The sequence below is a fragment of the Symphalangus syndactylus genome, chromosome 6 (genome assembly GCF_028878055.3).
Source record: "Symphalangus syndactylus isolate Jambi chromosome 6, NHGRI_mSymSyn1-v2.1_pri, whole genome shotgun sequence".
Classification (NCBI taxonomy): Eukaryota; Metazoa; Chordata; class Mammalia; order Primates; family Hylobatidae; genus Symphalangus; species Symphalangus syndactylus.
The window spans coordinates 53953961-53979844 of NC_072428.2; the positions used below are offsets into that span (position 1 = coordinate 53953961).

At 41.6% G+C, this 25884-nt stretch overlaps 1 protein-coding gene across 6 annotated transcripts in view; it reads right to left on the reverse strand.

Annotated features, from left to right (window-relative positions):
* FAM168A (family with sequence similarity 168 member A) overlaps nt 1-25884 on the reverse strand; it is a 198909-nt gene that overhangs the window by 21325 nt on the left and 151700 nt on the right. For 4 of the 6 annotated variants that reach the window (XM_055282898.2, XM_055282896.2, XM_063641389.1 and 1 more), the window contains 2 exons: nt 9132-9212; nt 3541-3567 (listed from right to left, as the gene is read on the reverse strand). In XM_055282898.2, coding sequence (XP_055138873.1) covers nt 3541-3567; nt 9132-9212 — 108 coding nt within the window. The remainder of the gene's footprint in view (nt 1-3540; nt 3568-9131; nt 9213-25884) is intronic. The other 2 variants (XM_055282893.2, XM_063641388.1) reach the window with 1 other exon arrangement.

Sequence of the window (25884 nt, forward strand, 5' to 3'; positions counted from 1 at the left end):
AGGAGAATACTGATAAAAGAAATGGAGACCCAGCAGTACTCCATGTAGAGCCCAGGGCCTTTCCTGGACATGAAGACATGGCTCTGCAGACAATGCAGGAGGAGGAGAGTCCGTTTTAAACAATCATTTTGCGTTTTTTTTCTTTGGGGGGTGGGAAACAGGAAAGGGATAAAGAATCCAATTAGTGTTAACAAATCTTATCAACATGTCTCCAAATTTAGACTCTGCCACACGTGTGGCTGGAAAGCAGTGGCCACCCAAAACAACTCTCTAAAAAGTAAAACATGTAGCTCTGAAAAGTCAGGTAAAGCAAACCCATGCCCTCAAGACCCCACAGGAATGCCATCAGGGGACAGGAGGCCTGAATTTGGCTGTAGGAATTTAGAGAATTTGGAGGTTCTCTTCCATTCAAATTTTTTCCTCCAAGTGGTATATACTTTACCATAATTTTCATCATAAGCCAAAAGTCTGACATTAGCCTGAAGGACTGTGTGACCATTAAAGTTAGTAAATCAAACTAACTTATTCTTTACAGAAGAGTAAATCACTCTTTTATCCAAAGAGTGACTGAGGCCTACACTGCACTCAGCACTGAGGGGAGTGCCACGGTGGAAGGGAACACACGTGGGTCACAGTCACCACACACAAGGTACTTATGGTCTAGCTGGGGATGCAACACAGCCACACGCCAACCAGGGAGTGAACAAGACAGCATGATACATAGTAAAATAATGTTCCAGGTTAACCAGGAAAGAAGCAAGTGCGACTGTGCCTTTGGTTACTATGTCTTTTCCAACTGATGACGTGAACTATACTATATATTTTTCTGAATAAAAATATTTTTCTTTATTTTCTTCTGGTTTCTTTACAAAGAAAATGAATTAGTATTTTCTGTACGTCTCTGTATATTTGAATCCTTATAATTTACATAACTAGATAAATGTGAAAACACACCAAAAAAACAAATATTAGCTGTCAACTTGACCTCCCCATTAGTTAGTTGTACCATGTGATCCAGCTCCTCCATATGACAATTCTAAAGTCACCCATTCTATTGGTGGGAGCAATTCAGAGCTCAGTTGTGGGATGAAGACAATTCCAACTGAAGCTTTTAAAGGCATGGTCACAGAGGAGGCTGCTCTGAATGGCATGCCTGACTTTGGGTGCTTGAAAAGTACCACTTCCTAGAGATGTTTTGTATTTTGAACTGAGTGGTAGTTAAATATAGGCATATACATATGTAAAGACATTATTAAGCTGTACACTTAAGATTAGTGTACTTTATATACTTTGCCATCTATGTGTTATCCCTCAATTAAACGAGAGAGAGAGAGAGAAAGAGAACCCTTGGCAGTGAAGGGCCATGGGCCCAGTCACAGCATGCTGCCCACATCCAGGTGCTGGGTTGTTCACTTCCCTGGATACGGGGCCCTCACGCCCTCTGACAGTTGAACAATCTGTTTAGCACACTTACAAGGAGACGAGGCAGCAAGGGACCATCATCCTGAACAATGTACTGAGTCAGGAAATCTGAGTTGTAGCCTGGAATCTGCCACTTATTAGCTGTGGGACCTTGGGCAAGTTACTTAACCTTTCTAAGCTTCAGTTTTGTTGTCTCATAAAATAGTAATAATCATCACTCCTTGATTGCTTCATAGTACTGATGTGAGGGTCAAAAATAAAGTGCCACCCAGTCTTATAGTTTCTAGTTCTGGTATCTGTTCCCTCTTCCATCTCCAAAGTTGTAGGCTACAGCTCTAATTGAAGCTCTCATCATCTCTCATCTGAACTACTGCAACTGTTTCCTCATGTTAAATCTGCTCCCTCCAATTTTCAAGCTGCATTCAGAGCGATATACCTAAGACCTAAACCTAATCATAAAACCCCCTTTCTTGAAAACATTCCATAGTTCTCCACTGACTCTAAGCTAAAGTTTGAACTCCTGTGTAGCATTCAGTGCCCCACCATGATCATCTTGTCCCAATGACCTCTCTAGACTCTCTCATTGTTCTGAATCTCCAGCCCATACTACAGCCACAGAAACTGCTTATCATTCCCAGAATATGCCAAGGAGCTTCACATCTCCATGTTTTTGTCCACACTGCTACCTCTTCTGGCATGTATCTCCCCAAACTCCATCTGGTAACATTAATTAATCCATCAATCATGAGCTGAAGACTCACACCTAATACGAAGCCTTTCCTTCTCCCCACCCCTTAACCACAGCTCTCTTATGCATCCCTATAAACTGACTATCCCAATCCCTGTGATTCTTGGAAGCACCTGTACTTGATGGCATGTCTTCTCTCCACTAAACTGTGAGCTCCTTGAGAACAAGCCCCTTGTCTTACTAGTCTTTGTATTTTCAAAGGGCCAGCTTAGGGCCTGGCACAGAATTTTATAAAGTGAAGAGCTCCATTCGTATTCTTTATGTCAGATGCTATAACTGGAAGGGGAAGAATGAGAGCTTCTCTAACTTTTTATGCACCCTTCTGTCCAGGTTCATATATCCTGAGGCAAACAAAAAATGACTATATGAGAAACAGGTCTGCGACTAACAAAACTGAAGTAATAAAATTATAAGAGGACAGTGTATTAGCATTTAAAGGGACCTCAGAGATCATGTGAAATTAAACAATTTATCTATGGCCTGGAGACAGTAGTAAATTGCCCAAGATCACACAGCCCACAGCAGTGGCAAGGAGAAATTTCACAGCTCATCTCCTGACAGATGCGTGACACATAAATTCAATTTCCAGCATCCAAATAATTCAAGGTTAAAAGTTGAGAAAGGGTGCAGAGATTTTACAAAAACATTTTCCTGAGCAGCCCAGGTGAGGGTAGTGAAAGTTGCAAGTCCCTCCCATGGTCCCTTCCTGTCTATGACAAAAAGGACCTAGTCAAGTTATACTGCTGGGACCCTCACAGGTGCCCAGAAGTTCCCGTGGTGCCTTGGGCCTGGAGTCCACACTGTCCAGAGAACCCAGTTCTGGTCCCTCATTTATTAGCATGCTGCCCCCCACCTCTCACCATCTTCTAGGAAAATGAGCCCAGTGCTCAAGTTCTGGGCTAAGGGAACAGACTGTATCTAAAGTCAACCAGGTCTTCAAACATGTCAGACTGCCAATGGAGATGGAAAATCTGATCCTGGGGCAGACTAGTTTTTTGGGTTCTAATAGGCATAATCCAGGTACTCCTTCACAGAGGCTGCCACAAAGCCAACTGAGGAGCTTCATACAGGCCCTGGAATTTTTATTCATTTGTTCGTTTGAATTCGGCAGCCAGGTTAGGGTGAGCGACGCCTTTTAGTGCCATGATCCTTTGCTGCTGCCCTAGGGATGGTTCATGTGTGTCTCCAACCCATGATTTTTGCACCATCAGACACGTTCCTGCATGCTTTAGGAACTGCTGCTGAGCCACCTGGGGGGAGCCCAAGCCTAGGGGATGGGATTTGGGGAGGAGAGGAGAGGGGATCTACCATTGTTACGAGAGAACACATTCATAGGCTGTAATACAGATGAGGAAAAATAGCTTTCCTACCATAAGCTGAATGCAGGAACTGAAACTCTGTTGGATAGAAATGTTAGTTGAAATTACCACTAAGAATTTGTGCAAAGTTGTATACATTGCAGTTACATAAACAGACTTTGTTTTGCGATAGCAGTTTCCCCCCAGCTTCACAAAAACAGTAAATAAAGATGTAAAGCACCTTTACCCTAGAGAGGGTGACAGACTTGTCATCTGGGAAAGTCCATTCAATGCAGAGAGCCCCTCCCTGGATGCCATAGTGTCTTCCAGACAGCTAACCCAGAGCTGCCCAGACGTGAACAACCCCAAGTTCCTGCTTTTTGCTTGTCTGTTACAAGAATACATTTCAGTTCTCCCAGGAACTGCAGAGGGATTTCACATATGGCAGATGTGTTAGAGGAAGTGAAGGTTCAGAGACAATATCACCATCTTTGGCCTCTAAAGAGCTGTCTGTAAAACCTCTGAGAAATAGGACCAATGTAGAAGCACTCCATCCCTGAAGCCTCTGGGTCACTGTGGTGCCATAGAAGGAGCACAGGTTGTGGGGTCAGACAAGTTGGGTTTGAATCCCAGCTACACTGCCTTTTTTGGAGACAGTGTCTCACTTTGTTGCCCAGGCTGGAATGCAGCCTCTGGCTCCTGGGCTCAAGTGATCCTTCTGTCTCAGCCTCCTGAGTAACTGAGACTACAGGTGCATGCCACCAAGCCTGCCTGTTTTTTCAAATTTAATGTTTTGTAGAGATAGGGTCTTATGTTGCCCAGGCTGGTCTTGACCTTTGGCCTCAAAGGATCCTCCTGCCTTGCCCTCCCAAGGTTTTTAGCCGTATAACTTTGGGCAACTTATTTAACCTGTTTGAACAAAGTTGGAGGCAGGAAGCCCCAACTCACAAGACTAAGGCAAAAATGAATGTTTGTAACATGACTTGTGCAGGGCTTGGAACAGGGCAGCTGTTCAGAAAGCACAAATTCCTTTCCCTACCCTTCTCCAAGTTTGTTGTACGTAAAATGGGAATAATGTATTTGTACTTTATAGGGATGCTATGAAATCAAATGAGACAATGGGGAAAATGTTTTGTCAACATATTCTCATGAGGAGGTTATTTTATTTTTATCTGTATTAGTTAACCTGTTTATCCATCCCTTCATTTGTTTTCAAGCCAGATTACCATTAATAGGTCCCTTGATTCTGAAAGCCAAGTCTTGATTGGCTCCTACCTCTTGTGGGGCCAAAGAGTTCTTAAATAAGATCCCTGAAATAATTAAGAGCTTGGGAAAAAGCTCCAAATACCCACATTGCTTTCAGAACCAATGAAAAGAGTGAAATGTTTCCCTGCATCCTGGACAGATGACATCTTAGGGTACTCAGAGCTGCTAAAAATAGCTCTCTCTCAAGCAACTTCTGGGTCTCCTTAAAGCAGCTGAAAGAAATTTAAACCTAAGAGCCTGGTTCCTTCTGAAGGCACCTCTCTGCATCACAAATGGCTGGCTCTGGCAGGAAGGTGAGAGTAACCTACACTGTCCTTTCTGACCTTGAGCCAGCTTCTCCATGGTAGGAAGTCCCCCAGTCAGGAAACCTGCACTGTGAATCCAGAGGCCAGCATTCCAAAATATGCTGTGTGTGTGTGTGTGTGTGTGTGTGTGTGTGTGTGTGTGTGTGTGTGTAAGTAACTCAAAGGGAAAGGGATCTTCCCAAGGTCGCACCAAAATCAGAAGCAAAGTTAGTGCTACAACCTAGGCCTTTCAACTCCGAGTTTGGGGCCTTTAAATACAATACTCTACCACTACCCTCTCTTGTGGATTTTGTGGGTTTTTGAGAAAATAGTCTGGGTGACTTTAGTAGAAATATGTTGACTTTTAAAAACAAAATTGGGGACAATCAAGTTAGATGAGGGCTTACTTTTTGTTTGGAAATATGTTTTATTTATTTATTTTGAGATGGAGTCTCACTCTGTCGGCCCAGGATAGAGTGCAGTGGTGCGATCTTGGCTCACTGCAACCTCTGCCTCCTGGGTTCAAGCAATTCTCCTGCCTCAGCCTCCCGAGTAGCTGGGATTACAGGCACGTGCCACCACACCTGGCTAATTTTTTGTATTTTTAGTACAGACAGCGTTTCACTGTGTTAGCCAGGATGGTCTCTATCTCCTGACCTCGTGATCCACCCGCCTCAGCCTCCCAAAGTGCTGAGATTACAGGTGTGAGCCACCGCACCCAGCCTGGAAATATGTCGACTTTTAAAAACAAAATTGGGGAAAATCAAGTTAGATGAGGGCTTACTTTTTGCTTGTTTTAAAATTAAAGCTGAATATATATGCCAGGATGTACTCAATCTCTATCTCTTTTTTTCCCCTACAGTTTCAGCCTCCTCCTATCTGCACTCCTTTCCCTCTTTAGCCAGTCTAATGCCTTAGTTTCTCTCTGGCCCACTGATGCAACTACAATGTAGCAGTTAAGAGCTCATGCGGCACAGTGGCAGGGTGCTGGGGCTTGGATCTTTGGGCTAGTTATGTAACTTCTCTAAGCTTTAGTTTTCCCATTTCGGAAATGGGGATAATAAGAGTACCAACCTCAAAAGTTTATTGCAATATGCAACAAGCTGATATAGATAAAGAACTTCAAATACTTCCTGACACATAGAAAACATTCAATAAATAGTAGCTATTTATTCCATGTCTTTCTACTTATTGGCAAACTGATCCTAAAACAATCCCACGGTCTATCACCAGAGGTGCTGAACATTATGAGAAAATAGCCCAGTGCTGGCGATGAGAGCCTGGACAAATTCACAGCCTCCACCATTCAGATGGGACCCCAATGTGACCCTGCTCTGTTATCTTTTGGTATTTTCCAGTCCTACTCCTTCCTGTGAGGCTCTCACATCCTGACCTCCCTGGTTAAGAACTCTCCCTTGATCCCTACTTCCCTCTGTCTCAGCAAATCAAGGTCATTAGATGAGAACTCTCCACTTTCCACTGGGCAATTTATTCTAAGCACATCTACCTATGACCTTTCCTTTAGTCTTTCCTTTAGTTGCCCTCCTGTGTGAGGCACCCTGTCTCCACCTGCTACTCAACTTCCCAAACCAAAGAAGAGAACTGAGCTCCAGATTTCCCACCCCTACAGCAGCCTCTGTGGAGGCCTGGCTCTGACTGGCACCACCTCTCCTGTATCTCTGACTTGTCCTCTCCACTTGCACCTTCCTATCAGTACCCCACACTCATATCCAAGAAAACCTTCGTTCAACCCTACATTCACTTCTAGTCAGTGTCCTTTTGTTTTTCCTTTCCTGGTAGCTAAGCTTCTAGTAAGAATAGGCTATATATGCTAAATCTACTTCTTCACTCCTGATTCATTGCACTCTGGTTTCTAGCCTCACCACCTCACTGACAATGCTTCCAATGAGGTCACTGATGGCCTCCTGACTAGAAAGACAATGAATCTTCTTCACTCTTGATCTTACTTGACCTTCTGCAACAACTCATTTGTTTCTAGACAGTTTACAAAGTCAATTCACAGATCTCATGGCACTTAAATTTAAGTCATTTATATATCATGATACACATGATGCTCGAAGCCATTGTAGTTAAGATAGAACTTACCAAATTTGATTATCAGAGAGAATTTCTGTAGCTTTTATTGTTTTTGCCTTCTATCATAGATCTTAGGGAAAATATTATATGTCATATTGACCAAAGGTAAATATAAAACCAATGCTGAGATACCATTATAGAACTTTAGCCCATGTGTCACTGCTCCCTTCATAAGCTTTCCAAAGGCAGTGACTACAGCTTCCTCAAGTTTGAATCATCTACAGGGTCTTCCAAAGTATCTTGGGCATAACAGAGTGGGTCAAAATGTCTGTGAAATGACACATCTATGTAAGCACCTTAGGGGATACCATCGCCTATTTACATAAAATAGTTCTTGTTTGTCCAAAAAACGGGCTGTCTGATAACTTCTTGGTGTGTGTGTATAATTATGACATGATTCCTACTTAGAGATAGGGGAAATGAGGTTCAGATAGGTCAGGTGACTTTAAGGTTGCGAATCTAGGAAATGACACAGTGAGGACTCAAATCTAGGTCTTCAGACAACCTGTATTCTTTTCTCCTTTAAGCCCCAAGAAAGAGAATGACAGTAGAATAAACACTAGATTGGCAGAGAAAAGCATAGGACGAGAGTCAGGAGATCTGCCAAAGATTCTAGTCCATATGCAGCTGCTGACTCACTGGGTAACTTGGGACAAAACACTGCTTTTTGATTCTCTTTTTTCAAGAGAAAAGGTTGAACTGGACGATCTCTAAGGTCTTTTGAAGCTTTCTAATTCCATAATGATAAGTGCTAAACAAGAAAATGGGGGGGTATTATCAAGACATTCAAGGCCTCTCCAAATCAGCCCTTGTATATCTATAGTTCAGATTCATCTAGCTGCTCACAGTTTAGCCACTCCCCTACTTCTACGTTCCTCACAGTGTCATGTTCTCACATATCTAAGCCTCTGCCCATGCTCTACTCTGCCTGGAATGCCCACTGTTCCTTTGTGTGCTTAAAGAACAGCTTCTACTTCTTCAAATCTCTGTTGTTCTCACTCTCTGAAGCCTCCCCTACACTTTCACCCCCAGGCAGACTGTTGTTCCCTCTTCCTTACCTTACATGTATTCCTTTTTACAATACTTAGCACATTAGTACTGCAATGAGTTTATATGCCAGGCTCCCAAATGGGAGCTACTTCAGGCAGGCAAAGATGGCATCTTTTAATTTTTCTATCCCAGTATGGAAGACATTCAACAAATACTTGTTGAGTAAATGGAACTTACATAAAACCATCCACAACCCTGAGGCAGGTAGTCACATTTGAATCTTAGAGAGGTGAGGTGACTTGCCCAAGGCCTTACAACTAGTGAGTTGGGTAATCAGGATTCAAACCCAGGACTTTCTAACCACAGAGCCCATACTCTTTCTCCTGCTCTTGAGTATTAGAGCACCAGCTAAGCACGAGGGTTAAGATCAGAACTAAGACCGCTGCAATGATCCAAGCCCAAAATAGAATAAACCTTCTCAATATTTTCAAACCCATTTCAACCTCAATCCGAGTGTTGGGCCTTTACTATTTTTGAAAAACAAGTAGCTTATCTCGGCTTGAAAACCAGCTCTTTACCCTCTGGTGGCAAGAGCATGTGTGTGTGTGTGTCCCAAGGTGTGTGTGTGTGTGTGTGTGTCCCAAGGGGTGTGTAAGTGTGTGTGCGTGTCCCAAGGTGTGTGTGTGTCCCAATGGCAGCCACAGGGAAAACTGAGCAAAGAATGAATTCGGACATTGCTTGGGAGAGCAGAAAAGGTTCTATGAGGAGGATGCAGGTCTCAGACATTCCAGCATAGGAGAGATGAGCCAACCTTAAGTCCCAGACAGAGTGGAGGAGATTCTATTCCCGCCCCCACCCTGAGGCTGATTGTCCCAGTTCCCAGAAGGGACTCCCAGGAAAATCAAGCCTGGAGAGGCTGGGCCTGGAGCAATTAAGAACAGGAAAAGGCCAGCAAGTGGTTTTGTTTCTCCAAATAGAGTCCCCCTTCCCACTCCATTCACCACTGCTGTCCCATTTCCTCCTTACCTGGAGCATAACTGGGACTATTGGTGGGGTACAGGCTGGGATTGTAGGCAGGGGCAGCTGCTGGATAGGCTGTGGGGTAACCTACAGAGAGATAAGAAAAGGCTTATTTAGTTAGGCAAAACAAAAAACAAAAACAAACAAAAACAAACAAAAAAAAAACCACCAGATCTTTGAGGAAACAGAATCCAAGTCCTAGGCTTGGTGTTCAGTCTCTCCATGGGCTATTTCAGATAGTATATGTGACCAGCTTTCAGCCTCTCAAGAGAAAAGTTACCAATACCAAAATCCCAATATATGCAGACTTTTTGGTCTATTTTTTAAAAGCAATACAAGAAATATTCTATATGCTCACCGTAAAAAAAAAAAAAAAAAGTAAGTGGCCAGGCGCGGTGGCTTACGCCTGTAATCCCAGCATTTTGGGAGGCTGAGGCAGATGGATCACGAGGTCAGGAGTTCAAGACCAGCCTGGCCAAGATGGTGAAACCCCGTTTCTACTAAAAATACAAAAATTAGCCGGGCGTGGTGGTGGGCGCCTGTGGTCCCAGCTGCTATGGGGACTGAGGCAGGAAAGTCACTTGAACTCGGGAGGCGGAGGTTGCAGTGAGCCGAGATCATGCCACTGCACTCTAGCCTGGGCGACAGACCAAGACTCCATCCGCCGCCCCCCACCCACCCCCCAAAAAAAATGGAAGCAACATTGAAGTTTACACTTTTTATGTTCAAGTTTACTTTCACATTCCTGCCACAACACTACTCTCCTCCCCAGAAGTAACACCATTAACAGTTTGGCATCTATCTTTCCAGATGGCTTTCTACACTTTTTTATCCACATATATTCAGGGGTGTGCTGGTAAATATTTAACAACGGGCTCGAAGGGGTTGGAAATGAGAGCTACTTTGCAGCATTTGCCAACTGCCATGGCATAAATGCTTCCACTATGACCAATTTGATGCTATCAACATCGCTGAATGAGTAGTTTGGAAGAGGTGCCCACAATCAGCTCTCAAGAGCTTACACAAACCAGCTCCAGCTCACTACAGTATACTATATTCAGTTGGGGTATTTTTTGAAATTTTTTTTATCATGGTAAAATATGTGTAATATAAAATTTGCAGTTTAGCCATTTTTAAATATATAATTCAGTGACATTAATGACATTTACAATGTTATGCAACTATCATCACTATTTGTTTCCAAGACATTTTCATCATCCCAAACAGAAACTCTGTAACCATCAACAATACATCCCCCAATACTCAGCCTGGTAACCTCTAATCTACTTTCTGTCTCTCTGAATTTGCCTATTTTATGTAATTATTTGATGTAAGTGGAATCATACACTATTTGTCCTTTTGTGTCTGGCTTCTTTAACTTAGCATAATGTGTTTAAGGTTCATCCATGTTGTAGCATGTACCGAAACTTCCTTCTTCTTTATGGCTGAATAATATTCCACTGTGTACATGCCAGATTTTCTTTATCCATTCATCTGTTGAGGGATGCCTAGACTGTTTCTACCTTTTGGCTATTGTGAATAATGGTACAATAAACAATGACATGTAAGTATCTGTTTGAGTACCTGTTTTCAAATCTTTGGGAAACATACCAAGTAGTAGAATTGTTGGGTCATATGGTAATTCTATGTTTAGCTTTTTAAGGAACCACCAAACTGTTTTTCACAATGTCTGTACTATTTTACATTCTCTCCAGCAATGCATGAGAGTTCAAATTTCTCTACATCCTCAACAACCCTTGTTTTTTTTTTATTATTATTATAGCCATCCTATAGTAAGTGTGAAGTGGGATCTCAGTGTGGTTTTGATTTGCATTTCCCTAATGACTAACGATATTGAGCATCTTTTCATGTACTTATTGGCTATTTGTATATCCTCTCTGGAGAAATGTCTATCCAAATTATTTTCCCATTTAAAAATACAATTATTTGGCCGGGCGCGGTGGCTCATGCCTGTAATCCCAGCACTTTGGGAGGCTGAGACGGGCGGATCACAAGGTCAAGAGATCGAGACTGGCCTGACAAACAAGGTGAAACCCCGTCTCTACTAAAAAAATAACAAAAATTAGCTGGGTGTGGTAGCACATGCCTATAGTCCCAGCTACTCGGGAGGCTGGGGCTGCAGTGAGCCGAGATGATGCCACTGTACTCCAGCCTGGTGACAGAGTGAGACTCCGTCTAAAAAAAATAATAATAATAAAATAAAACAATTATTTGTTTATTTTTTAGAGACAGGGTCTTGTTCTATTACCCACGATGGAGTATAATGGCAGGATCATAGCTCACTGTAGCTTCCAACTCCTGGGCTCAAGTAATCCTCCTGCTTCAGACTCCTGAATAGCTGGGCCTACAGGTGTGTGCCACCGCGCCCCACCTTTTTTTTTTTTTTTTTTTTTTTGTAGAGACGGGGTCTCATTATGTTGCCCACACTGGTCTCAAACTCCTGGCCTCAAGTGATTTTCCTGCCTCGGCCTCCTAAAGTGCTGGGATTACAGGGCATTTTCTCATTTTTTCATTGGGTGGTTTGTCTTTTTGCTGTTACACTGCAGAAGTTCTTTCTATATTCTGAATATTAAACCATTATCAGACGTATTACTTACACATATTTTCTCCCATTCTGTGGATTGTCTTTTTACTTTCTTTATAATGCCTTTGATGCAAAAAAAAATCAATTTTAAGTCCAATTTACCTATTTTTTAATTTTGTTGATTATGCTTTTTGTGTCCTATCTAAGCATCCACTGCCAAATCCAAGGTCATGAAGATTGACCCTTATGTTTTCTTCTAACAGTTTTATGGTTTTGGCTTATATTGAGATCACTGATCCATTTTGAGTTAATTTTATATATGATATGAGGTAGGGGTATACATAGTTATATATTCTACTTTTTCACTTTAACATTATAAACAATTCCTCATGTAATTACATATTCTTCGAAAGGCTTATTTTAATATCTTTATGATATTCCATATGTAGATCTATCGTTTAACCATTACCTGTTTTAGTTGTTTGAAAATTTCATTTTTATAATAGCTAACAAACTAAAATAACCTAAGTAAATCTCTGACTGATTATTTCTTTAGGAATGAATTCTAGAAATGAAATCTCTAGGTCAAAGGGTAGGCCTTTTTTTTTGAGATGGAGTTTCACTCTGTCACCAGGCTGGAGTACAGTGGCGCTGAATCGACTCACTGCAACCTCCACCTCCTGGGTTCAAGAGATTATCCTGCCTCAACTTCCCAAGTAAGTTGGTATTACAGGCGCATACCACCAAACCCAGCTAATTTTTCTATTTTTAGTAGAGATGGGGTTTCACCATGTTGGCCAGGATGGTCTTGATCTCTTGATCTCGTGATCCACCTGCCCTGGCCTCCCAAAGTGCTGGGATTACAGGCATGAGCTATCATGCCCGGCCGGGTAGGCCTATTTTTAAAGTTCATCCATCCAACAAACAATTTGAGTATCTACTTGGTGCCAGACACTGGTTTAGGGACTTTTGTCAGTGAACAAAACAAAGATTCCTGCCCTTGTGGAGTTTATATTCTAAGAGGGTGGGAGAAGGCACCCTTGGATAAATATTAAACATAAAGTCTTCAGTGCTATGGAAAAGAGAAAATGGGCAAAGTAAAGGGAACCAGAAGTGCCAACATGTCGAGGGTAAGGGCACTGCAATATTAAACATGATAATCAAAGTAAGACACATTGAGAAGGTATTTTTGCAAAGGCTTAAAGGAAATGATAGTGTTAAGCAGATAGCTGAAGGAGTGTTTTAGACAAAACAGTCAGTGCAAAGGCCTAAGGTGACAGCATACGGGACAATGTTGGGGGAATAGCAAAAAGGCCAGTGTGGCTGGAATGGAACAAATGAGGGGGCAGTAGTAGTAGAGGAAGTCAGAGAGGTAAAGGGCTGGCCAGTTCACGTAGGGCTTTACAGGCCACTGTGAGGACTTAGACTTCTATTCTGAGTGAAATGAGAAGACCTCATAGGGTTTTCAGCAGAAGAGTAACATGCTTTGACTTATGTTTGAAAAGGGTCACTCTGACTGATGTGTTGAAAACAGACTATAAGGGGGTAGAGAAGCATAGCAATCAGCTGAGAGGCTACTGCAAGCTCCTGGCAATAGATGTTGGGACTCAGACCAGGGAAATAGTGGAGGTGAAGAGACGTGACATCCTAAGAACCTTCACATACTTTGCCGTACTGTTTTCTAGAAAGACCATCAATTTGTACTTGTTCCAGCAGTGTATAAGTGCCTGTCTCACTGCTTCCTGCAGTTGTTAAATGCTCACTGGTATTCTGACTGACAATGAAAAGCTGGTTTTAAAAGTCAAAGATTAAATCCCTAAATCCCTAAAAGCTTCTTTGGGATTTGTAAATGTTGGAGCTTTAATAATGTATCTTTGTTAATATGCCTTTCCCTAAATCCTTTCCAATTCCAAAGAAAATTCATCTCTTTACCCCCTAATCATTTTCTGATTTTAGAACTGAGGTAGCTAACTTGTTGATTAATTAGCAATCTGGAGGTGTGCTACTTCTCAAGAAGAAAGTCAGGGGTCTAATCCGGGAAGCCAAGTGATCCAGTCTCGTAGCCAAAATCTGTATTCAGCTTCATGTGAGAAATTGTTCAGCCACAGGTAATCACACTCCTGTTTTGTCATTTCAGATGCCTTTCACTTTAGGGGCAATTATAGGATGTTCCTTCAATGTTTCCAAGTGGAATTATTTTTAATTCACTTGAATTTGGCAGATATTATATAATGGCAGCATTACAGGGAGCTTTATTTGGTCCTCCCTCCCTCTCTTTCCTTCCTTTCTTAACTTCTTTTCTTACCTTCCTTCCCTTCTTACCTTACTTCTTTATTTATTTATTAATTACAGGGTCTCAAGCGTTGCCTGAGTTTTATAACTGTTAATACATTAAGTCTGGTCAGGCATGGTGGCTCACACCTGTAATCTCAGCACTCTGGGAGGCTGAAGTAGGAGGCTTGCTTGAGCTCAGGATCTCTACAGTCTTGTGACACATGACTATATACTGAGTTGAAAAGACATACCGTGTATATTTCACTCATTTCTCATACAAAAGATATTTTCGCACTTGCTTTTCATTTAAGCCTCAAATCAATCCTAATGTGATTTCTCCCATTTTATAGCTAATCAAATAGAGGTTGAGAGGTGAAGTAACTTTCTGGTTAAGATTATTCAGCAAGTCAGTGGTCAAATTGGGAAGGGAATCCCAAAAGCAATGCCTTTTCCACACCTACCAAATAATTATCACTTTGTCCTTAAAAACAAGTCTGCCCCTTTTGTATTTGTATTTTTTGAAGGTCAAGAGTGAAGAGAATAAATGGACACAAGATAGCTTTTCTCCTTTATATCCTAAAGGCTGCAGTAGTGATCAGGTATTCTGGGATTTTGATGTGTACATTTTAATTGCTTTATAGATGTCAATACAATCTAAGCCTCTTTTCTTGTTGATACTAGGATTAGGACTAAAGAAATGTAAAGCTATTTTTTGATTAATATGGAAATTAGAAATTACTTTCAGCAGAAATCAGGGGACTATTTCTGAAAACACTTTACCTTTAGGAGCTAAAAATAGCAGAGTATCAAAAGGCCAGAGGAAGACAAACTCCCTGGCTCAGAAAGACAAAGAGCCTTACTTCTTTCTGAGCAGGAGAATACTTAGGCAATGAAGACATTTTAGGTCTGAAGCTCACAATTAAAAAGAAAACTGCCCTGCAAATGACCCCCTAGGGTGATCAAAACCAAAACAAGACCAAAAAAAAAAAAAAAATCTTCATTCTCTCAAGATAATAAAGAAGAGGGCAAGAGAAAGGATGTAATTTTGAATCTGTATTATGTTCTGGCCACTGTGCTAGGCACTTCTTTATCTGATTTAATCTCTACCCAAAGTCAACAAAATATATTACTAGTTCCATTTTAGAGACGAGGATATTAAGACTTCTCTTACAGAGCTAATAAGTAGAGAGTGGAGACAGAACCCATTCCTACCAACCTCCCTGCCTCTCCTCAAAATGAGTCTACTCAGAGAAAATCTCTGGATTTGGCTGCCGTTTACTTTGCCAAGATTCTTTTACTTCATCTTCAAAACCAAGGAAAATAGGAAATTACTCCGGAGAGTCAATTTGGTCAAAGATGGCTGTATTTAAGAAAAAAAATAAAACAACAACTACTGTTTCCACTCAGTGGAAAGGTCATGGTCATGTTATTGAAAAGTATCACAGGCACTGAATTATAGAGTTGGAAGAGGTATTAGAGGTGATTGGGTCCAATTTGTCACACAGCACAGGAATACCCTTTATAGTGGCACACATGACTGGGAGCATAGCCTCTGCCAGCATATCTTTTTTTTTTTTCCAAGACAGAGTCTTGCTCTGTCGCCAGGCTGGAGTGCAAGTGGCGCTATCTCGGCTCACTGCAACCTCCGCCTCCTGGGTTCAAGCAATTCTCCTGCCTCAGCCTCCCAAGCAGCTGGGATTACAGGCACATGCCACCACACCTGGCTAATTTTTGTATTCTTAGTAGAGATGGGGTTTCATCATGTTGGCCAAGCTGGTATTGAACTCTTGACCTCGTGATCCACCCACCTCGGCCTCCCAAAGTGCTGGGATTTACAGGTGTGAGCTACCACGCCTGGCCACTCTTTTTTTTTTTTTTTTTTTTTTTTTTTTTTTGAGACAGAGTCTCACTCTGTCACCCAATCTAGAGTGCAGTGGTGCGATCTCAACTCACTGCAACCTCCGCCTCCTCGGTTCAAGCAATTCTTCTGCCTCAGCCTCCCGTGGCATACTCTTCTAATGATGGTACGCTCAGAACCTCTTCAGTGAGTCAAAGCACCGACTGGAGAGCTCTGAAGTTAGAAAATTCTTCACTCTGAGCTGAAAATCTGGCTTATTAAGAATCTTACCCCAAACATTTTTTCAGCCACTGGAGTACAGAGGCTGAGGCAGGAGAATTGCTTGAGCCCAAGACACAGAGGTTGCAGTGAGTTGAGATCGCACCATTGCACTCTAGTTCCTGGTCCTAGTTCTACCCTCACAGAACATGTCTGTTTCCTCTCCTCCACGACAGCTTGCTAGAGATATGAAGATATCCATGATTCCTCCTGAATTTTCTTGTGTCCAAATCCAACAGACCCAATTCCTTCAATCTTCCCTCATCCTGACTGCTCACCTGTGATCAGACTTCAATTTACAAATCCCCTTCCCTTAAAACAATTCAATTTTTCTTCTTGCCTTGTTCATTCTTCTGCTGATAGTTTTTCCCCAATTAAAAAAAGATAATTAAACTGACATAACAATTCTATGGTGATTGTGGTCAGTGAAGGCCTAAAGTGACTGCATCCAGATTTCATCATCATCATCATCATCATCATCATAGCATCTGGCAAATACTCTGTGGCAAGCAGGGTGCTAGGTTCTTTACAGAGCACTTACAGTCTAATGGGGAAAAATATAGTTATTTAAATTAATCTATAGCTGTAACACATGTAAGATATAATGAGAGAATGTCGAAAGTGTTATCAGAATGCTGAGGAGGAAATGAAGAACATGTTTAGAATAGCTGGGAAAGGCTTCTTAGAGAAATAAACATTTTAGTTGGCTTTGAACAATGAATGGGAGGAGTTTGTCAAGGTGCGGAGGGGGCAGGAACAAAGAAATATATACTGATTCCATGCATGAAGGTATGAAAGTGAATACCACATTAGGGAAATGGCAAATAGTTCAGTACAGTTGGAATTTACTGCGTGCGGGGAAAAGTGGCAGGAAATAAAGATAAAAAGGTAGACTGGGGGACAGGCTGTGAAGGGATTTGAATGCTAGGCTAAGGGATGGAATTAATCAAAAAAATAATAGGAAAATATTTGAGGGTTTTAAACTGGGGGGGTTCATATGTATGTTTTACAAAAACTACTCCGGCGGCAGCATGAAAAGGAGTTCAGAATGGTTAAGATCAGAGAAGGAGGAACACAATAGTAAGTCACTACAGTAGCCCAAAGGAAAAGCTAAAACACTAGCAACAGGATGAAGAGAGGAGGGACTACAAAGATGTTTAGGAGGCAGAGCCTACAAAATTTGATCCTGAGCATAAAACCCCATTTTAGTCCTGTGGGCTAAGAAGCTACAAAGAATGACAGGAAACACTCTAACTGCAGGGTTTGCAAGTACTATCCCCCCGCCCCACCCCCACTTCTTTTCTTTGATAGGCAGAAGGAAATAAAATAAATAGACACTTGAATCTGTTAGCTCCAGAAAAATGCATGAATCTGAATTTCTCTTACTAGCTGGGAGGCTTGACTGCTGAGAGTGCTATACTGGTGAAAATGTAGGTCAGCCCAAGCAGGCAGCAGTTCTGTAGTGCTGGCTCTGAACCTGCCCACCAGACCTGAATCTAAGATAGCCTGTATATTAGATTCAAGGCCCAGCCATCCAGCCTTCCACTGGCGAGCTGCAGGGAATTGTAAAGGGTGTGAACTATAATAAATGAGGCACTGTTCTCATCTAGGGCAAGGCAGCTCCTCCTGAGGTAACAAGACAGGAGGAAATATCCAGTAATCAATTGTGCTCTGAGTTGTGCTGCATCTTCAGAGAAAGCATACCTATCCAGGTTAGGCCAGCAACCTCTGGGTCATTCACCTAGGCTGAGCCCTAGCACAGAAAGGCTGCTAAAACCAGATCAGCCTTAACTTCCTATGTTATTAGTGTACAAACAGTATCAACAACAAAAAAAGGTAAGAAAATAAGTTGCTTAGACGCTAGTAATATAACTGCGCCTAGGTAAATATATAAGGCCAAGAGTGTGCTGTTGCCTCAGGACAATTTTTTTTTTAACAAATCTAAAAATACCTCTGCAGTTCCCTATCTGCTGGTATAGGAGAAATTTTAACGGGAAGCCGATGGCCTATTCTCTCAATCCCCATTCTAGGAGTGTGCTGTTGCTTCTTTTTTCTCCTACATTTATAAGGCACTTGGGAGGTATTCAACACTTCAGAGGTTGTTTGGTGTCTCTGACCTCTGTGTGTTTATCTTCTAAAACAGGTCAAAGAGCAAGGTGAAATTTTGTGAATCGATAATTTGGTCCATGAATACCTTTGTCTCTCAGGTCAATTCACTTTTTTTTTTTTTTTTGAGTCGGAGTTTTGCTCTTGTCGCCCAGGCTGGAGTGCAATGGTGTGATCTCTGCTCACTGCAACCTCTGCCTCCCAGGTTCAAGTGATTCTCCTGCCTCAGCCTCCTGAGTAGCTGGGATTACAGGCGCCTGCCACCGCGCCCAGCTAATTTTTGTATTTTTAGTAGAGACGGGGTTTCGCCATGTTGGCCAGGCTGGTCTTGAACTCCTGGCCTCAAGTGATCTGCCTGCCTCAACCTCCCAAAGTGCTGGGATTACAAGTGTGAGCCACTGCGCCTGGCCCACTCTTTTATTCTACTGTTCCATTTAAAGAGATTTACTAAAGGGAAAAATCTTGCTCAGATTCAACAAAATGTATTGGAACACGTTTTCCATGTAAAACAATAAAATTAGACACCCCAACCCCACACCTCACACTTCTCCAATTCTAGAAAGACCAAAGACTTAAATATAAAATAAAACAGGCTGGTCTTGGTGGCTCACTCCTGAAATCCCAACACTTTGGGAGGCTGAGGAAGGAGGATCGCTTGAGCACAAGAGTTTGAGACTTGCCTGGGCAATATAGCAAGACCCTGGCTCTACAAAAAGTGGTGGTGTGTGCCCATAGTCCCAGCTACAACGGAGACTTGGGAGGATCACTTGAGCCCAGGAGATTGAGGCTGCAGTGCCGTGACTGCACCACTGCACTCCAGCCCGGGTGACAAAGTGATACCCTGTCTCAAAAGAAGAAAAAGAAAAAAAAAGAAAAAGAAACAGGAGAATATCAGAGTCCCAGAGAATATCAGTATGACCTTGGGATTACAAAGTGTTTCTTAGATGATACCAAAAGGGAGAACCACAAAAGGGTGAAAAATTTAACTAATTAAAACATAAGGTTCTGTATGTCAGAAGATGCCATAAACAAAGTTAAAAGGCAAGCACAGAGAAATAAAAGACATTTGTAACATATGTAACATTGGACTAGAGGCCAGATTAAAAAACTCATATTAATCAAGAAGAAATGAAAATAAGCCAATAGAATCTAATCAGGCAACAATTCACAAAAGAAACCATACAGCTGACTGGGGAGAAACAGAAAGATGTTCAACCACAAGAGTAATCAGCAAAATGCACATAAAAGGAATATTGTATCATTTCATACCTATCAGATGGGCTTTTTTTTTTTTTTTTTGAGACAGAGTCTTGCTCTGTCGCCAGGCTGGAGTGCAGTGGCGCTATCTCAGCTCACTGCAACCTCCGCCTCCTGGGTTCAAGCGATTCCCCTGCCTCAGCCTCCCAAGTAGCTGGGATTACAGGCACGTGCCACCACGCTTGGCTAATTTTTTGTATTTTAGTAGAGATGGGGTTTCACCATGTTGGCCAAGATGGTCTCAATCTCCTGACCTCGTGATCCGCCCACCTCAGCCTCCCAAAGTGCTGGGATTACAGGCGTGAGCCACCGCACCCAGCCTAGACAGGCAAAAATTTTAAAGTGTAACAATATCAGGTGCTGGATAGGACCCAAAACAATGCTCATATTTTGTTCAGGGTTTCTACATTTGTATTCAAATGGGTTATGGGTCTATCTATAGTTTTCTTGTGATGTCTTTGCCTGGTTTTGGTATCAAGGTAATGTTGGCCTCATAGAATGAGTTAGAAAGTGTTCCTTTATCTTCCATTTTTTCAAAGAGTTTGTGCAGGATTGGTGTTAATTCTTATTCAAATATTTGGTAGAACTCACCAATGACACCATCTGGTCCTGGGCTTTTCTTTGCGGAAAGTTTTTTGATTACTAATTCTCTCTCTGTTATAGGTCTAGTCAGATTTTCTATTTCTTCACGAGTCAGTGTTGGCAGTTTCTTTCTTTCTAGGAATTTGTCTATTTCACCTAGGTGCCTAATTTGTTAGCATACAATTGTTCACAGTCTTACCTCATATTCCTTTTTATTTCTATAAAAGTCTGTAGTAATGTCCTCTGTATCATTCTTGATTTTAGTAATTGGAGACTTCTCTCTTTTGTTCTTCATCAGCCTAGCTAAAGCTAAAAAAGTTTGTTGATTTTGCCGGTCTTTTAAAATGACCAACTTTTGGTTTATTGATTTTCTCTGTTTTTCTCCATTTTATGTCATTGATTAAGTTATCATGTCCTTTCCTCTACTTGATTTAGGCTTCATTTGCTCTTTTTCCCCGTAGTGTGTTAAGGTGAATGATTCAGTTATTGAGTTGAGGTCTTTCTTCTTCTTTTTTTTTTTTGGGGGGTCTTCCTGTTGCCCAGGCTGGAGTGCAGTGGCACGATCTCGGCTCACTGCAAGCTCCGCCTCCCGGATTCACACCATTCTCCTGCCTCAGCCTCCCGAGTAGCTGAGACTACTCCAGGCGCCCGCCACCACGCCCAGCTAATTTTTTGTATTTTTTAGTAGAGACGGGGTTTCACGGTGTTAGCCAGGATGGTCTCGATCTCCTGACCTCGTGATCCGTCTGCCTCAGCCTCCCAAAGTGCTGGGATTACAGGCGTGAGCCACTGCGCCTGGCCTCTTCTTTTTTAATGTAAGCACTTACAGCTATAAATTTCCCATACATTTTGGTATGTTATGTTTCATTCATCTCAAAGTATTTTCTCATTTTCCTTGTGATTTCTTTTTTGACCCACTGGTTATTTAGGAAATGTGTCATTTAATTTTCACGTAATTGTGAATTTCTCAAATTTCTTTCTGTTACTGATTTCTAATTTTGTTCCACTGCAGTCACAGAACATACTTTGGTATGAGTTCAATCCTTTATACGTACTGAGAGTTGTTTTATGGCCTAGCACACTGTCTATCCTGAAGATTGTTCCATGTATTCTTGAGAATTATATTCTGTTATTGGAGTGCCCTCTAGGTGACTGTTCGGTATACGTGGTGTACAGTGTTGTTCAAGGCTTCTATTTCTTTTCTTTCTTTTTTTTTTTTTTTTTTGAGACAGAGTGAGTAAAGATGCTGACAGTAAAGGAAAGGAGAGGAAGTGACAGCTTGAGGAGACAGAGGAGTCCACAGGAATTTTCCTTTATATATAGTGCATTTTAAAACATTTTTGTCCCTCTTTAAAAAACTGTAAATGAAAGTGTCCCCACATTTTTGCCTTTTTATTTGTAATTTATTTCAGTCTATTATTTCTGCTTTATGCTACTAGCTAATAGTGAAAGTTCAAACAACCTAAATGTCTACCAACAGGGCATTAGCTGAAACAAATCTAAACCCAATCTAGGATTCCTTAAGTAAATTAAGGTGAGTTATAGAACAGTACATAGCATATAATCTCATTTTTGTTGAAAAACAATGTATGTATGTTCATTTTAAAAGACCTAGAAAAACAGATACACCAAAGTGTTAACAGTGATTGTCTCTGAATCACAGGAATTATTAGTGTTCCTCTATGTTCTTCTCATGTCAGTATTCTCTATTTTTTCTAAAATGAGCATACACTGTTTTCGAAATAAGGTAAAACAACAAGAGAAGCCATAAAATGATTATATTGGCTGGCCGCGGTGGCTCGCACCTGTGATCCCAACATTTTGGGAGGCCGAGGTGGGTGGATCACCTGAGGTCGGGAGTTCAAGACCAGACTGACCAACATGGAGAAACCCCGTCTCTACTAAAAGTACAAAATTAGCTGGGCGTGGTGGTGCATCCCTGTAATCCCAGCTACTTGGGAGGCTGAGGCAGGAGAATCGCTTGAACCTGGGAGGTAGAGGTTGCGGCAAGCCAAGATGGCAACATTGCACTCCAGCCTGAGCAACAAGAGTGAAACTCCGTCTTAAAAAAAAAAAAAAAAAAAAAGATTATATTATCGGTCGGACATTAGATATTTTCAATTAATCTCTTATTGTTAGACATGTCATCTGTTCCATATAACTGCCACTCATACTTCTGGCAGAGCCAGGACTAGAATACAAACACCCAGATTTTCTAGATATATGTTAAAATGTCTCTCTCTTTTTTTTTTTTTTTGTAGAGACAGGGTCTCAATATGTTACCCAGGCTGGTCTCTCCTGGCTTCAAGTGATCCTCCCTCCTCAGCATCCCAAAGTGCTGGGATTACAGGAATGAACCTTAGGTCCAGCCTTAAAAACTCTTATTGGGCCCTACAAATTTAAAGGGTTGTTGTTTCTAGAGACTTTGTCAACACGCTGGTGAGGTCCTAAAGGAAGTAGGTAGGAAATATGTGCAACATGCACACCAGGACAGGATTTTCAAATAAAGTGAAATGGAACATGTCTTAGGTCAATGATCTCTAGAAAATACTACCATTTCAACACTTTTTTGTTTAGAGCTACCACTAGGTTGCTATATGACCTGGGCAAGACACTTATGGCCCTTATCAAATATTCTATCTCTGCTTCCTCATCTGCAAGATAGAAACAACAGCTACTATTAAATGAACATCTCCCATAATGTTTTACAAGTGGGAAAACTGGGGCTCTAAGAGGTTAAGTAATTTGCTCATGGTTATGTAAGTGACAGTTAAGATTGAAACCAGATCTATCTGACAAAAGAGAATGAAGGTAGGGAAATGTTTGGCTCTATTTCTATGAATTATTTTATTTTTTCCTTTTAACATTAAGGAGCTATCAGCAGAACTTTCTTTGTACAATGCAAATGACACTGTGTACTCTGTGGGATTGAATTAGAAGGTACATTGAATTACAATTAACTCAGGCCTCATCTTAACAGCTGAGTAATTAGATCAATCTAATCTTCTGAATTTTATTGCTTGTTTTATTATGACCTATAATCAGTTGAAATTATAACAGGAAGTCTAAAAGTCTTATACAAAGGCAACACGCTGCAAAGGAAAAAACATTTCCTAACTCTCAGTAGCTGGATGATTCAAGGCAAGTTACTTAACTACTTTGCACCTCAGTTTCCAAATCTATTAATATAAAATAGGAAGACCACTGTCCCACAATTACCAAGGTATACTGTTTAGAAATGCCCAAGAACTTGAAAAAAGAGGGATTCCTCAAGGGATATGAGAAAATTACCTGAGCAACATCTAAAAGGAAAGGTCTCTGACACACACTCTGGCCTCATTACCCCCAAGAACTCAGTGAAGGTCATGCCCATGCAACCTGTCACCTTTGCTGGAGGAAGCCTGAGGTAAGTCCAGATTCCTCCTTCTCCCTCACTCCCTAAGTCCAACATCAAGTCCTAACTTATTCATTCATATTCCACAAATATTGAATGCCTACTGAAAGCTAGACACTGTTCTCTCTAAAAATGTCTCAAACATGTCCCCACCTCTGCATCTCAAATACAGCTCCTAGTTCAGGTCTCTTGACTGAAGTATCAACACTCTCCTAACTGGTCTTCTCCTTTTTCCCTCTCTCTCCAATCCATCCATCTCATTGCATCCAGAGAGATCTTTCAAAAATGCCAACCTATCCATCACGCCTAAAAGTCTCTGGCAGCTTCCCAAGGATAAAGTTCCAAACTTCTTATCACAGCATAAAGACCAGCCAAGTCTAGCTCTTGCACATTTAGATGTCCTATTTCTTCTCTTGCCAAGCCGGGTCTGGCATTTTACACTTCAACAACAACACACAGCTGTTCTAACATTTGATTATTCTACTTTCATGTCATTGTTCAGGCTCTTTTCAATGCTCAGATAGTCCTTCTTTTGTTCACTTCACCTCCTTCTCCAAAATGTCTTCCTTGACCTTCTCCCCTTCAGACTAGATTAGGTGTTCCTTCTGGTTATTATTCCCTTAACTAGTTTTTCTTATATTCTTTATCAAATTACATTTCCAGTTTTCTCAAATATTGCTGGGCATGATGCCTCACACCTGTAAACCCAGCACTTTGGGAGGCAGAGGCAGGAGAACTGCTTGAGCCCAGGAATTTAAGACCAACCTGGGCAACATAGCAAGACCTCATCTCTACCAAAAATTTAAAAAAAAAAAAAAAATAGCCAGGCACGGCAGTGCGCATCTGTATTCCCAGCTACTTGAGAAGTTGAAGTGGAAGGATCACTTGAACCCAAGAGATCGAGGCTGCAGTGAGCTATGATCATCACACCACTGCATTCCAGCCTGGGCAACATAGTAAGACCTTGTCTCAAAAAAAAAAAAAATTCACCCCCCAATTTGTTAGGTGTAGTATCAGTCCAGTGTTGGCCGCCTACGATGTGGTTCTCTATGTCCTTATATGTCCCACATGGGGGCTTCTGCTTGGGCTCTCACTGCCCAAACCTTTTTTTTTTTTTAGTCTTCCTCCCTCTCTAATCCCTCTCTAATCACCAAGTCTTGTGGCTGATAAGACCCCTTGGTCTGGGTCTAGCCAAGACAGACCCATCAGCTAACTACCATTTCCCTGCTGATTCAACTTCCACTGCAGAAAAAGCTGCATGGACTTTAGATTCAGAGACAGACTCAAATCCTAATTTTGTCATTTCAAACTGTAAATTCAGGCAAGTTACTTCCACTCAGTGAGCTTTAGCTATCTCTTATATAAAATGGGAAAATAATCACTTTGCAGAGTTGAGATGATAATGCTAATAAAAAAAATCACTATTATTACTTACGTGTCAAGTTATTTTTTGTTTGTTTGTTTGTTTGAGACACAGTCTCGCTCTGTTGCCAGGGTGGAGTGCAGTGATGTGATCTCAGCTCACTGCAACCTCTGCCTCCTGGGTCCAGCCAATTCTCCTGCCTTAGCCTCCCAAGTAGCTGGGACTACAGGCGCATGCCACCACGCCCAGCTAATTTTTGTATTTTTAGTAAACACGGGGTTTCACCATGTTGTCCAGGATGGTCCTGATCTCTTGACCTTGTGATCCGCCTGCCTTGGCCTCCCAAAGTGCTGGGATTACAGGCGTGAGCCACCGCACCCAGCCCCATGTGTCAAGTATTTATGCTAAGAGCTTTACATTAATCCCATCTAATCCTCACAACCCTTTCATGAGGTAGGTCCTACCATTACCTTTATTTTATAGATGAGAAACCAACTAGAGAAGCTAATTTACTTGCCTGGGTAATTGTGATAGACAACGGGCTCACTAACCCAATGATCATTCCCAACACCCTTTGCCCTTACCAAATGCTTTCATTACTGAGGCTGGAAAAGCTAAATACTCACTTTCCCAGCTTTCCTAGCACTTAGGAATAGCCATGTGGCCCAGTTCTGACCAATGAGATGTACACAGAAGTCTGCTGAGGGTATTTGGGTCTTTGCTTTCCTAGGAGAAGAACAGACATTACTCGTGTTCCTCTATACCCCTTTTTTCCTACCTCCATCAGAGACATAATGACTAGAGCTATAGCAGCCATCTTAGAGCAGGAGGAAAAGCCCAAAGAATCATAGAGATATTGGTCTTGTATTCACTGACCTAATAAATCAATGTCACCTGCCACTGACCTTCAGACTTCTTTTTATGTAAGAAAAATATACCTCCTATTTACCTATTTATTTAAGCTCCTGTTTTGTTTTGTTTTTTCTCTCTCTCTCTCTCTAACTCTATCTCTATCTTTCCTTTCTTTCTCTTTTTGACATGTGGTCTTGCTGTGGTGCCCTGGCTAGAGTGCAGTGGCATGATCATGGCTCACTGTAGCCTTGACCTCTTGGGCTCAAGCAA